The sequence below is a fragment of the Lithobates pipiens genome, unplaced genomic scaffold, assembly GCF_037356315.1.
Source record: "Lithobates pipiens isolate NorthernLeopardFrog02 unplaced genomic scaffold, aLitPip1_a1.2 Scaffold_30, whole genome shotgun sequence".
NCBI classification, from domain to species: Eukaryota; Metazoa; Chordata; class Amphibia; order Anura; family Ranidae; genus Lithobates; species Lithobates pipiens.
In genome coordinates this window covers 180,401,369-180,416,655 of record NW_027507791.1, presented here as the reverse complement: position 1 = coordinate 180,416,655, position 15,287 = coordinate 180,401,369, and the positions used below count along the sequence as shown (strand labels likewise).

General features: G+C 45.8%; 1 protein-coding gene across 3 annotated transcripts in view; it reads left to right on the top strand.

Annotated features, from left to right (window-relative positions):
* Positions 1–15,287, top strand: part of LOC143943371 (Fc receptor-like protein 3) — an 89,606-nt gene that overhangs the window by 30,642 nt on the left and 43,677 nt on the right. For all 3 annotated transcript variants that reach the window (XM_077465102.1, XM_077465101.1, XM_077465100.1), the window contains exon 3: positions 14,313–14,570. In XM_077465102.1, coding sequence (XP_077321228.1) covers positions 14,313–14,570 — 258 coding nt within the window. The remainder of the gene's footprint in view (positions 1–14,312; positions 14,571–15,287) is intronic.

Below are 15,287 nucleotides of genomic sequence, written 5' to 3'. Positions count from 1 at the left end.
GTGGCATTAAGAGAGGACCAGGTGGTAATAATTCGTAAATGTGTAGCGTGGTAATATTTCACGATATCCGGAGCCCCCAAACCACCCCGATCCCTAGGCGCAAACACCACAGAACTGGCAAAGCGGTGAGACCTATCAGCCCAAATGAATTTTAGAAAACGTCTTTGGAGAAGTTTGAGATGTGAGGCCGAAATAGCAACCGTCAGTATCTCAAAGTGGTAAAGTAATCTGGGCAAGACCGACATTTTAAGGACGTTAATCCTGCCCAGAAGGGACAAAGGGTATCTGGACCAGGACAGTAGGGAATTATTTATATCCTGGAATAAGGCAGGAAAATTTGCACGGAAAAGGTGGGAGTAGGAAGGAGTCAGAAAGACACCCAGATATTTGAGTGAGTCATTGCACCATCTATAAGGATAAGTTTCCTTCAGCCTAGAGAGTTGGGTGGCGGGTATGTGTATGGGTAAGGCTTCGGTCTTTGAGGTGTTACCTTTGTACCCAGAGATACTCCCAAAGGATGATAATAGCTTATGCAGTGAGGGGAGGGATATCTGTGGATTAGTAATGGTTAGCAAGATGTCGTCCACGAAGAGTGATAGCTTATACTCTCCCTGTCGCATCGTCACCCCGCGGATATCTGGATGAGAACGTACGGCCTCGGCTAGGGGTTCTAGACATAAAATAAATAACAGTGGTGATAAAGGACACCCCTGCCGAGTGCCATTCATCAAGGGGAAACGCGGCGACAAGAAGGATGACATCTGTACCTGGGCAGCAACCGTTGAGTACAAGGCCTCGATCGCATTTAAAAAGGGGCCTCTAAAACCATAGACCTTGAGCGTGGCGAACATATAGGGCCAGCTAAGCCTATCAAAGGCCTTCTGGGCATCTAAACTGAGTAGTAGTGCTGATTTGTTGGTCCTGTCCAAAAGGTCAATCAGGTTGATTGTGCGCCGGGTGTTATCCCCGGTGTGCCTGCCAGGGACAAACTCAACCTGATCTCTGTGAACAAGCTTGGGGGCAAGAACTGATAGTCTAGAAGCAAGGATTTTCGTAAATATCTTGTAATCCGAATTTAGAAGGGCTATAGGTCTATAATTATCTGGAATGGAGGGGTCCTTACCCGGTTTGGGGATCACTGAGATAAAGGAGTGTGAGAAATGGGGGTGGGGAGGGGTACCCTCTAGTAGAGAATCATATAAGGTAAGCATGTGCGGTCCCAAGATGTCCAAATAGGTTATATTAATAGAAATAAGGAAGGCCGTCAGGGCCAGGTGCTTTATGTGATGGGAGCTCCCGTATAACAGCCGAGAGCTCGTCTGCCGTTACTGCTTTGTTTAGGGCCTCTAAATCACTTGGCGAGAGCTTAGGAAGTTTCAGGTTGGAGAAAAAGGACTTAGATTTCTCTTGTGTAAAGTGAAAGGGATTTTCAGGGGATAGACAAGTATAGAGTTTGTGGTAAAAAGTGCCAAAAATGTTTGAGATTTCGCGAGGGCAATGGGTCCTAGATCCGTCGGGCCTAGAGAGAAACTCGGGGAAGGAGTTGAATGTGCGCGGACGTAGTTTGCTAACTAACATTTTATGGGGCTTATTGGAAAATTTGTAGAATTTCTGCTTCATCCAGAGCAGCGATTTGGCTGCCCGATTGAGTTGCGCTGTTTTAATCTGTTCCCTGAGCAGAGTGACTCTCCGCAATCTTTCCACCGTGGGGGCGCCCAAGAGCCTCTGCTCCGCCGAGTGAAGAGCAGAGGTTAGAGATCGAATATATTCAGTTCTGTCTCTCTTCAATCTAGAGCCTTCTGCAATGCAAGCGCCTCTAAAAACGGCCTTGTGGGCTTCCCACAGGGTGGAAAAACCAGAGACAGACCCCTTGTTTAGTTGTAAAAATTCTATTAGGCTCTGCGCAAGGACAGAACGGGAGCTTTCAGATTGTAAAAGGTGAGTATTAAGTCGCCAATGGCAAGATCTGGGTATAGGCCTGTGTGAGCAAGAGACCTAGGGTAATGGGAGCATGGTCAGACCAGGTAATCTGCAGGACCTCAGAATCAACCACATGGGGAATGAGGTGGGCAGATATTAGGAAGTGGTCGAGTCGTGAGTACATTTTATGAGCTGGGGAATAGAAGGTAAATTGTTGGGCTGTGGGGTGTTTAATCCTCCATGAGTTGAAAAGGCGGTGGGATCTAATAAGCTGACGGAAGGAGGTGGCTTGAGAGGCAACCTTCTTAGAGGGTGTTGACGAGAACAATGTTTGCCTATCTCTAGAGGGGGACATAACCAAGTTAAAATCCCTGCCAACTATCATAAAGGGTTGTGATGGGTAATGGGAGGAATCAAACAAGCCACTAAGAAATTCAATCTGACCAACATTAGGGGCGTACAGGTTCACGAGAGTCAAAGAGGTGTTAAAGTATTGACAATCTAAAATTAGGTATCTACCAAGGGGGTCAGCATGGGATGTTTTAACCTTAATGGGGCATGACTTTTTGATCAAAATCGCAACACCTGCCCTTCCTGTAGGATCGGAGGCTAGGAAGGAGGTAGGGAAGTGCTTAGAGGCAAACTTAAGGGAGCCATCCGCTTTAAAATGGGTTTCTTGTACCATGATCACATCTGCACCAGAGGACCTGAATTCCTTCAGGGCCAACCAGCGCTTACGGATAGAGCCTAGGCCCTTTACATTATATGAAAAAAGCTTCAAAGCCATAATGGTGGGCTGAATGAGTAAGCATGTGTAAGTACCTGAAGGTTGCAGCACATCCAAAAATAAGTAACATTAGACCAGGACTCTAATTTACCAAACGTGTCAGTAGCGTCAGTTATATCCAGGCGGTGGGGAAGGAATAGGTACACCCAGAACCAGGATAACCTGAGGCCAAACCAGCCTATGCTGTGTATTAGTAAACAGTGTAACTGAGCTAAAAGAATGGACACAATAGAACAAAAAACGTTAAAAAGAAACATTAACAAAATCGTTAAAAGAATAAAAAAGGGAACAAAAACAAAAAAGAATAGAACATCTGGAGAGCCTGAGGGAAAAACACACCTCAGGGGACCCAGGGTATCAACCCAGGCCAAGAGGGTCATGGCCGGACGATCACCGGAGGAGGTTGGACGTAAAGGTGGAAGGGCCATCCACTCTCCTTTATGAAAGTGGAAATTAGCAAATAGCATTAACAACATGCAGTCTTTAGTATGAACTGAACCCCATGGGATGGGGAAAAATAGTCCCAGTTTGAACATACAAAACGAGGGACAAACCTGATATACTCATAGCAACAGGATCCTCTCCTTTCAAAGCACAAAGTAAAAAGAGAGGGCGAGGGAGTATAAACAGCATACAAAACTGAACCAAGTGGGATCTGGCGAGGGAGTTCAGGGGGGTTGCTTGGAGAACCGTGGACGTTGAGGAGTGGAGAGGTGCCTCCTTGATTTGCTCCTCACAGGTGTCCAGATGCGACTTGGGGTGTTGGGAAGTGGGCGAATCTGGGCTTCAGCAGGATGCATGTCCTCCTCAGGAAGGGGGGAGCCCAAGGCTCTTTAAAAAGGATTCGCTCTCCGGAAGGTCCCGCAAGGTATGTTGAGCACCATTTTTTGACACCAGTAAACGAAAGGGGAACCCCCAATAGTATGGGATCTTGTGATGTTGCAAATAAGAGGTGATCGGCCGGAGGTTCCTGCGTTTAGCCAGGGTGATGGGGGAGAGTTCACAAAAAATCTGCAGTTTCACCCCATTGTAGACAATTTGAGGTTTGTTGCGTGTGGATTGGATCAGTGCTTCCTTACTTTCGAAGAAGTGGAACCGGACAATAACATCTCTGGGTCTAGCTCCGGCAGGAGGTTTGGGGGCCAGAGAGCGGTGGGCTCTGTCAAGGCGCCAGTCTATGTCCACGACCGAGGGGGCCAGAGTATTGAAGAGGCCCAGGAGGTAGATGCGTAAATCAGAGTCTCCCACAGTTTCCGGGATACCTCGAAAACACAAGTTCTGGCGTCTCTCTCTATTTTCCAGGTCCTCCTGTTGCAGCTGTAATTGAGAAACTGAAAGGTGCAGGTTGTGGTTGTCCTCCTCGACAGCCTGGACATAGCTGACCATCTCGTCAAATTTATTTTCGAGTGTGTCCGTGCGCTCACTGAGTTGGTTAATTTCCTTTCTCAGTTCCACCGCAAGTTTATTTACCTCGGCCGAGACATTAGTTGTAATTTGTTGGAGCAATAGATGTAATTTGGCATCCAATTTGGCATCCAAGATAGCAGGTGTAAGGATCCCCTGCTCTGGAGGCGGGCCTGGGTCAGGGGCTTGGGGGTCAGCAGCTAGGGGAATGCCAGAGCCCTCCATTCCCAAAGGCGAGTCCATGGTGGAAAAAGGATCCGGGGGGGGGAATGGGAGGGAGCAGGTTGAGATCTGGTAACAAAACGGTCCATAATAGGCCCTGTCCGCTGTTCAGGGATATGTTTGTAATGTTCCTGTTGCTGGCCAATTTTTCCCATGGGGTGCTTTGGTACTGTAAGGAAGAGAAGAGCTTACCCCCGGGTTGTTAGTAGCAAGCGTTGTTTTGCGGGGGTCGCAGAGAGCAGATGGGCCCTTTAACTCATTTAAAAGTCACGGTGGTTGAGGAGGATGCACATCATAAAGATTACTGATGGTGGGTGCAGTTAAATTCAGGAGAATCCACTCCCCCTGCACACTTTGAGGCTGTGGTGACAGTAACTATAAGGTGCTGGGTGTAGCAAGATGGCCGCCTACAGCCAGAATAGGCCGGAGCCAGGGCCCTGCCTGAATAGGGCTGGAGGGGAGACTGACTATGCCTGCTTGAGGGACTCACCGGACTTGGGAGAGACAAGGTGAGGGGGTCCCAGGTGATGTCCGCCTGTGTGGTTCCGCAATCGAGCGCCACCTCTCGGAATTTCGTTGCTCCGCCGCCAGAGTGACTCCCAGCGGGTCCGTAGGAAACAGCGGTGCTTCCGGGTGCCTAGTAGGCCACAAGATGGCGGCCGGCAGGGCGGACAATAGAAAGCGCAGCGGGCCTAATCCCTCGGTCCACAGAGGTCGGATCTCGGCCAAAAAGGTATGGGCAAGTAGCAGAGGTCCCGGCGGACAAGATGAGCTGTTTTGTGGGCAATCTACGCGATCCGCGGTGAAGGATGGCCGCGGATTGCCTTCTATCCAACAGAGCTCTGATGGCTTGCGTCCGTCCTCGGATCCAGCCGGCCACACCCTGAAATTCTAGGATTCTTACGCCCCCAAATACATTTTTATTACCAAGGTTCTTAGTTTCATAAAGAACTCTTGTGGGACTCTGTTTGGAATCATTTTGAAATACATATGTTAGCTTTGGTAGTATAAACATGTTTAATGCGTTTATCCTCCCTATCAGCGAGAGGGGTTTATATCTCATATATCTTAGGAAGTCTTTAACCTTATTCAAAATAGGGACATAATTAGCCGCATACGCCGATGACAGTGATGCTGTGAGTTTTATGCCCAGGTACCCAAGCTTTCCCCTACACCAAGCAAAGGGAAATGAGGCTTGTAGTATCTGTTGTTCTTTTTTAGTCACTGTTATGTTCAAGATTTCCGTTCCGTTTCTACTCATTTCCTTCATTATATTAGGTACGGTTATCCTGGGATCTGAAACATAAAATAATATGTCATCTGCGTATGCAGCCACCTTATACTCCTCTTTACCTATTTTACCCCTCTTATATCCCCATTTTTCCTGATTGCAGCTAATAAGGGTTCTAGTGCCAGTACGAATAGCATTGGTGACAGGGGGCAACCCTGTCTTGTACCGTTGTGTAATTCCAAGGCAGGGGATAGACTTCCATTAATTTTTATTTTTGCTATTGGATGATGATAAAATGCCATTATCCACCTCATCATTCTTTCTTTTATTCCCAGATATCGCAAAGTTCCCATCATGAAGCCCCAGTCGACTCTGTCGAAGGCCTTCTTGGCATCTACTGACAGCAGGATGACCGGGGCTCCACTCCCTCCAGCCTCATGTATCAATAACCAGGTTTTAAGGCAATTATCCTTTCCTTCCCTCCCTGTAACAAACCCCACTTGGTCGCTGTGAACCCAATAAGGGAGTAATGTTTTTAATCTTCCCACTATTACCTTTGAGAAGATCTTAATATCAGTATTCAGTAAAGATATTGGTCTGTAGCTCTCTGGTGCCACTGGATCTTTACCTTCCTTTAATATCAAGGTGATATATGCCATCAGCACCTCTTCCATTAACTTTTCCCCTTCTGCCAGCGCGTTCATATAATCGCATAATTTAGGTACCAGAATTTTTTCAAACTTCTTATAGTACATAATAGAGTACCCATCAGGGCCCGGACTCTTCCCAGTTGTCATCTCCCTCACTGCTCTTGAGACTTCTTCCTGCATTATTGGAGCCTCTAAAAGCTCCAATTCTTCTCCAGGGGCCCCTGGCAGGTTGAGCTCCTTCAGGTACTCCAGAATGTCTTCCTTATTTCTTCTATTGTCTTCATCTTGTCCTACGCTATATAGCTGACTATAAAAACTATGGAAAACTGCTGCTATTTCAGGGGATGAGTGCATTATTTTCCCTTTTCCGTATCGGATTTTAGCTATGAATGATGCATTTTTTTTCCTTTACTGCCCTCGCTAACCATTTCCCAGATTTGTTCCCCTCCTGATATCTCTTTTTATCCACTATATGGAAGGCGCGTTGCCTCTCCTGATCCATTAATTCTGCCAGTTCTTCTTTTTTATTTTTCAACTCCACCCTCTCTGGGATCCCCCTTGGTCTTGTCTATTGTTCTAATTCATATATTTCCCTGCATAAATCTTTCATCTTTTTCCCCTTTTCTTTTTTTTCCCTGCCCCAATACTTATTAGGATTCCCCTTATATATATACTTTATGGGTCTCCCATATAGCACCCCTAGAGATATCTGATTTTTCATTCCTAAAAATAAATTCCTCCAACTCCTGCTCTATTTTCTTCTTTACCTCCAGATCTTGAATCGGGGAATCATTGAGTTTCCACATTCCACCCTTAAAGGGGTCCGTTGTTATTTCTAATTGGAGACATAACACATTCGCCCCATAGTCCTGTAATTCCTTATTCACCATAAATCTTTTCTTAGGGTTGTTTATGCCCCTTATATTATATGATATTAAATTTAGCGTAGTCATGTGTCAACTAGAACCATCTACCCCCTTTCCCTCCCTCCTCTCCCCTCATGGGGGCTCCAATGTGAGCCCCCCTGAGGAGAGGGCGCAGCATAGGAAGGGAAAGGAGGGAGAGAGAGATACCCAAAGAAAGGAACCATCAACCTTTTCCTCATAATAATGAAATCTGACTATTACGTCTCTTGGATTTTCATTCGCCTGAGGTTGGTATCTTGTGATCCTATGCACTCTATCCAATTTATATATTTCTTCTTCTTCTCTCCCTAAAATGGGGTTGAACAAGTCCTGCATTACTTTACTTAATTCCCCATTCTTAAATTTTTCTGCTATTCCTCTTATCCTCAGGTTCTTCCTTCTACCTCGGTTTTACCTGATCTTCGATTTTATATAAAGTAGCTCTATTTGTTTTTTGGATGAATTCCAGTTGTTCCTTTATTTCCACCAGCTATTGATCATACTTATTCATTCTTTCTTCTATTTCCTCCACTCGGCCTAGGACTTGCCCTATATTCGCTCTAACTGCTGCTATATCGGTTTTCAATGATGTCTCCACTTTAGATAGTGCTTCGGTAAGTATTTCCCTTATTTGCCCTAAATTTGCTTGGGGCCCCACTGACCTTACTCCATCATCTATTTAGGGGGGTGCCTCTCTTTTCTTCTTCTGGTCCCCATTTTTTTAATCTTATCACGCCCTTGAGGACTCTCCCCCCCTATTCTAGAGCGTGTGACACACGTATCGTTGGTTTTCTCTGCTCCAATCCCCTCGGCTGTCCCTTTGGGCTTACTGGCTCCAGCTCTTACAGAGATTTCCTGTCTGGGGGTACCGTGGCCATTCTCAACCAGACTTGTCTCCCCCATCATATATCGCTGGATTCCCCCAGGGCTGAGGCCGGTGGCCCCGTTTTTTTATTTGCATTGCCCCTCATTTTACCGGCCTTCTACTTCCATACAGATTTCCGGGGCCTTCTCTCTTAGAACCTTAAAAAAAAAAAAAAAGCAGCTCCCAGGAAAAAAAATAAAATAAAGAAGTCTCTCCCATCCAGACCTTTAAATAGTTTGGCTCTTATTCTTGATATACTATTGCTCTATCTCAAGCAGTCTAACAATGTTTGAGCAAATTAGCTAACAGCTGGTTGTCAAAAAACGATATCCAGATTGGGGAGTGCCAATCTATTTATGTTCCACCTCCAGCTCCGTACCATAGACACTTAACAATAATTCGTAGCAATTGGTGGTTACCCAGGGGCAGATCCGGTCACTCAGGGACTAAGCCCCTTATATAATATGAAAAAAAAAAGACACTAGGGGTCCTATTAGTTTAATCCCTCTATGGTTTTTGATATATACGATTATTAGCGAGAGTCCAGTACTTAATTATAGGGCCTGGCCGAAGCGCTGGCCCTGTAGTAAGCCACTCAGATTTCCTCTATGGCCCTTAACTAGAGCCCATATACATTTTTGTTTACGGTCAGCGCCCCTCACTGTTACCAACTCAGAATAATAGAGGCTATGCCACTGCAGCGGAAAAAAAAAAAGGGAGATCCAAACTCTTCTATATCCACTACGGGACAGGGAGGGAGGAGGAGAAAGAGAGAATAATGTGCTCTGGTCCTTCTTATAACATATTATTAATTTAGCGAGCCTTATAGGCTATAGTATGGGCAAACACCACCAACTAAACATGGTTGCTTAGAGCCCACATGTAATCATCCTTTCCGTGTACACACTCTCCCATCTATACCTCTGAGTCTCTTTAAGGCAGATGCTTGGCAACCGTTCTTCCTTCCCTCCCTTCTCCTTCTTTCCCTCCCCCTTTTACAGGATCTATGAATTTTGATGTGATACAATGATCCGCAATTTCGATATACTGCTGCTTTCAGCATCCATCCATACCCTCTCAGCTATACCACAGAATACCATAGAGTTTAGAGGGAAATTAACCACTTAAGAACCGCCACACACCTATGTACGTCAGCAGAATGGCACGGCTGGACACAATCACGTAGCTGTACGTTATTCTTTAAGTGCCCGGTCCTGTGCTCCATGACCGTGGCCGCGGGACCAGCGGACCCGATCGCCGCTGGTGTCCCGTGATCGGGTCACAGAGCTGAAGAACGAGGAGAGGTCTGTGTAAACAAACCTCTCCCCGTGCTTCCCTGTGTGGCTGTCACGATCGCCTTTTACCTTTTATAGGGAAGGACGATCAGTGACATCACATGCCAGGCCACGCCCCCTACAATAAAAAAAACATATAACGTCATACATAATACTACACTGCCCCCTTGTGGTTAACTCCTTCACTGCTAGTGTCATTTACACAGGAATCAATACATTTAAATAGCATTGATTACTGTATAAATGATAAGGGTCCCAAAAATGTGTCAAAAATGTCCGATGTGTCCGCCATAATGTCGCAGTCACAATAAAAATCGCTGATCGCCGCCATTACTAGTAAAAAAAAAATATTAACAAAAATGCTATAAAACTATCCCCTATTTTGTAAACGCTATAACTTTTGCGCTAATTGCGAAGAATACATATCGGCCTAAACTGAGGGAAAAAAAAACGCGCAATTGTCAGTTAAAGCGACGCAGTGCCGAATCGCAAAAATGGGCTTGGTCCTTTGGCTGCAAATTGGTCCGGGGCTTAAGTGGTTAAACAGTTAATTAATATTTGCCGACAGTCTTTGCCAGACTGCTCGGCTCCTCCAGGAGCCCCGCTAGTGTATGCGTCGTGTGTAGCATTGCGTCCCATCCCGTCTGGGGCTTCCGCTACATCCTGGGCAGGTGACTGGGTGATGGGAGAGAGTCTCAGAGCTGCGTACGTCCGCTACGTGTGAGCGGCTCCTCCCATGCCCCCGCGCTCATTCTTAGTATGAGCCGGTCAACTATTTTATATTCATGGAAATACGTGGTAATGTCCTCAATTTTAGATTGATACTTGTTTCCATAAATCAACTAAACAACTCAAATTCTTGTGTGATGGGCACTGATGGACACTAATAGATGGCACTGATGGGCAGCACTGATGATGAGGTACTGATAGGTGTAACTGCTGGGCACTGATTGGCACTGTGATGGGCACTGATTGGCACTGTTGTGGGTTCTGATTGGCACTGTGGTGGGCACTGAGACACTTTATTGAGGGGCACTGACTAGCAGCTATTGGGCACAGATTGGCAGCTGATTGGCACATCTGATGGGGGCTGTGCTGATAATCAGGACCTTGCCCCCCTGACAGGGAGAGCCACCGATCAGCTCTCCCTGTCAGTGCAAACCAAGTAATGCCGTTTACTGGCACTTCCTGTTCATGCGAGGCTCCTTTAAATGACTGGAGATGCTGCATGTCAGGCTGACACTCCACAATCGCAATCGGCGTGCTGCGTGCCCCCGAGGGCCGGCATGTTATCCTTCTGGACGTCATATCACGCAGTCAGGTAACAGAACCACTTCCCGCCTGTCAATCTGCTATAGCCTGGGCGGGAAGTGGTTAACCAAAGATATAGGTAAAACGATTCACTCATTTAGCATATAATTACTGTAATGTAATGTAATAACAATACCATATAAGTTATAACTAATATGAGTATCTGTACTTGATTATACAAGGTACTTTTTAAACACTGTTTAAAAAATGCCTCTTTCCTTATTTCAGTTAAGAAAAAAAATAGATATCACTGAACAGAAAGACATCTCACATCTTGGATGTAACCTTATCTTTAACATAACATTAGCCTCCAGGCCAAAGCTGGCCCCTAATTTATGACCTAGGATAATTCAAGATAAAACTCTCTTATGCCTTGTACACACGATCTGAAATTTCTGCCAGCAAAAGTCCAATGTGAGCTTTTGGTCAGAAATTCCGACCGTGTGTATGCTCCATTGGACTTTTGTGGCGGAATTCCCACCAGCAAAAGATTGAGAGCAGGTTATCAATTTTTCAGTCGGAAAGTTCTAATCCGAAATTCAGATCGTCTGTACCAATTCCGACACGCAAAATTCCTACACATGCTCGGAAAAAATTTGGACGCATGCTCTGAAGCAGAACTTCACTTTCTCGGCTCATCGTAGAGTTGTACGTCACCGCGTTCTTGATGGTGGAAAGTTCAGAGAACTTTGTGTGGCCATGTGTATGCAAGCCAAGCTTGAGCGGAATTCTGTCGGAAAAACTATCCAAGTTTTTTCCGACGGAAAATCAGCTTGTGTGTACGGGGCATTAGTCTCCTTGTGAAGGACTCTAAAAAAAAAAAAAACATGAACTCAGCTTCAACTTTAGGAAGAGAGAGAAAAAAAATAGTCACAAAATGGCTTCTCTCACGTTCACAAAAACATGAAAAAAAAAAGAAGATAATAATATGATACGCAGAGGCCTTCTACATTCTTTTAACCTCCATAGTTCTCACAATGTCAATAAATCCTGCTACATTGGGGGTAGGGGTTTGGTTGCTAGACTTCCTAATATGGACTGTGGTAAAGTCCCCTATATCTACTAATGTAAAATGACTCAAGCAACATGTGAACCTATTTATTTAGACAAAATGTTTTAGTGCAATTTAATATAAAATGTACTGTATACTACTAAAGTAAAAAAGTAAAGCAAAAATAAAATCTCTAATGCGCAATAATTACTTGTGAATATGTAATAAAGTGACTGACCAGTTATATCTGCAGGCTCTCTAATGCAATTATATGCACTGGTGTTGGGGGGGGGGGGGGGGGGCAGGTATTTTGACAGCACCAAACTTTATACATAGCTTAGTGGTCAGAGCTAAGACTTTTTTGAGAAATAATTTTAAGAAAATAAAATTGGGAAGTGGTTCTCAACCATAATATACAAAAAACAGCGTGCAATAGGACCAGAAATTAATAAGCTGATAGTAATAATGTAAATATAAATTCATTTAATTGGGTGTACAAAGGATTAAAATTCACAACAGTCAGATGAAAAGATTCAGAATCAAAAGCGAACTCAGTCAGATAAAATCATATTCATCACTCAACCATAGCCTCTCTCATTCCGGCTCTCAAGCCAGTTGCAGATGCCCTAACCTGCCACATCACCTCCCAGTTCCATAGTGCCACTTAGCCTCCCATAGAGGGCCACAGTGCACTCAGCCCCCTGAGATCCCTTAGCCCCAACAGTGCTGCCCAGTCTCCCACAGTGTTCCCTAGTGCTCTACAGTTTCCACTGGCTTGCTGCAGAACTTCTAGCCTGCCATAGTTCCCCCAACCTTCAACAGTGCCCTGCAGATCACCCCTGCCCCTGCAGTGCCCTCCAGTTTCCCAGAGTGCCCCAGCAAAGTCCCCAGCCTCCAAGAGAGTAACTCCCTCCAGAGACACATCCCCCACAGTTCCCCCTAGCTTCCTTCAGAAACCTTGTCCCTTACACTTACAGGACCACCAAGCATGCCCTCTAACCCCCTCCACAATCTCCATCCTCCACTGTGACATCCAGCCTTATATAGAGCCTTCCAGATTTTAAATACATATTTTGTAAAAACCATACTTTTATTGTGTGCTATATAGCATTTTTTTTATTTACTGTTGAGGCATGGAAGGTTTTGTTTTGGTAGATTTTGCCGTAAAACAGTAGCCATCATAGCTGTTTGGGGTAAATGTGCTTTATTTCCTTTTTATAAGCCCATGTATTAATTTACAGAAACCACATATATTATATTGTATATATGGGATTGTGTTATATCATTATATATATATATATATACATATACAGATCTCAAATGCGTAAAATAAGGTCTGGCGAGGAGCTGGGCTGCCTGGGAGCCATTCTCCCAGAGAAAGAGAGTGTAGAGGAACAGAGAGGGCGGCTGAATCATTATAACGGTAGAGGTAGATGAGATACGGCTTGATCACAGAGCGGGGTTTGCGTGCTGTAACAGCTTACATTACAATTGCAGTCCACGCGCCATTACACACAGCCCCACCCTCCTGACCCGCACCTTTGACAGACAGAATGCCGGTCCAATGCCAGGGCACGTTCTGTCTGTCACAGGTGCGGGGTCAGGAGGGTGGGGCTGTGTGTAACTGCGCGTGGACTGCAATTGTAATTTAAGCTGTTACAGTGGGTAAACCCCGCTATGTGATCAAGCCATATCTCCTCTTCCTCTGCGCTCTCTTGCGCTATAATGATCTGGCCACCACCCCCTTCTCTATAGGTGAGGCTGCAATGATGGACACAGGTGAAGCTGCAATGATGGACACAGGGGAGGCTGCACTGGTGAGGCTACATCCTGGACACAGGTGAGGCTGCACTGGTGAGGCTGCATGATGGACACAGGAGAGCCTGAAATTATGGACACAGGTGAGGCTGCACAGGTGAGGCTGCATGATGGACATGGGTGAGGCTGCAATGATGGACATGGGTGAGGCTGCACTGGTGAGGCTGAATGATGGACACAGGTGAGGCTGCACTGGTGATGGACACTGTTGAGGCTGCGATAATGGACACAGGTGAGGCTGAATGATGGACACAGATGAGGCTGCGTGATGGACACAGGTGAGGCTACAATGATGGACACAGGTGAGGCTGCATGGGTGAAGCTGCAATGATGGACACAGGTGAGGCTGCACTGGTGAGGCTGCAATGATGGACACAGGTGAGGCTGCAATTATGGACACAGGTGAGGCTGTGTTAGTGGGCACTGGTCACGCTGCGTTGATTGGCACTGGTGAGGTTGCATTGATGGACACAGGTGAGGCTGAATGATGGACACAGGTGAGGCTGCAATGATTGACACAGGTGAGGCTGCGTTAGTGGGCACTGGTCACGCTGCGTTGATGGGCACGGGTGAGGCTGCATTGATGGGCATGGGTGAGGCGGCATTGATGGGCATGGGTGATAAAGTTGTTGTTAATATTTATTTGTGTAACTTAATTCTGCATAAAACATTTAAGTGTCATTTCATGAGAATTAATGAGGGCATGTAGAGGGGCAGGGCATGGTAGGGGTTGGGTGGGGCAACTGGTGGCAAGTAAGCCTTAAGGCCTGGTTAGTAGCTTAGGACTTGAAATTTTGAGCCCTGATATATATATATATTATTTTTTTGGTTGAGCTAGATGGGCTTAGGTTGAAAAAAGACACAACTATGTAACTATGTATAACTATGTATAAGCCCATGTATTCATTTACAGAAACCACAACAAGGCCTATGGTGATCTTCACACCAGAATGGAACAAGATCTTTACTGGAGAGGCTATTACAATGACCTGCGATGTGAGGTCGATGGCACAAGGCGTTTTGGTCTATACCTGGTACAAGGATGGTCACTGGTTACATACAGGGAAGAGCTATACAATTCAACAAGCCCAACACTCACACAGTGGAAACTACCAGTGCCAGTTAGGTACCAGTGACAGAAGTGACTCAGCCAGACTGGATGTCGATAACGGTGAGTCACAGATTTCCTTTTACTAGTGATTTTCTGTTTCAAGAAGACAATGTAATCATTGTCACAGGTCATTCTGGAATGCTATGCATTGGAAGCCAGGTGAGAAATGAAAAGATTTGCAGAGAGCTGTATAGAGGGAGTTTTTTTATCAGTCCTGTTGGTGGGCTTTAGTAAAATATATTAGGGGTCTAAACAGACCCCTGACATCTCCCCTAAAGAACGTGACTAAAGACAGAGATTCCTCAGTCCCTTTCTCAGCAGCCTCAGCATTGAAAATGAATGAACAGGAGTCAGCGTCTCCTGTTCATTCATAAACTGAAACAGAGTAAACACAGTTTACTATGCTCAGTTAACAAAGGACACAGGAGCGATTGGTACCGATCGCTCACTGTGTCCGATTCAGAAAAGGAAGGGGCCTGTAAATTACATATTTACAAGCCCCTTCCGCTGCTCTCCATCTTGACAGATCCCCCAGCAGCCAGTGGGAGAGGAGAAAAGGAGAGGGAAGTTGGCTGCAGGAGACGAGGGAGGCAGAGGAGGAGCACACAGGGGGCTGGAGGAGCGGCACACGGGGGGAGCACATGGGGGTGTCAGAGGAGGAGGGGATGATTGGTGCAGCAGGGGGGTCAGCTGCAAGCACTGATCTACCTGTATGGCTTTTCAGCTGACAGCCGCGGGAGGGAGAGGAGGAAAAGTGTCTGTCAGCTGCTTCACTGA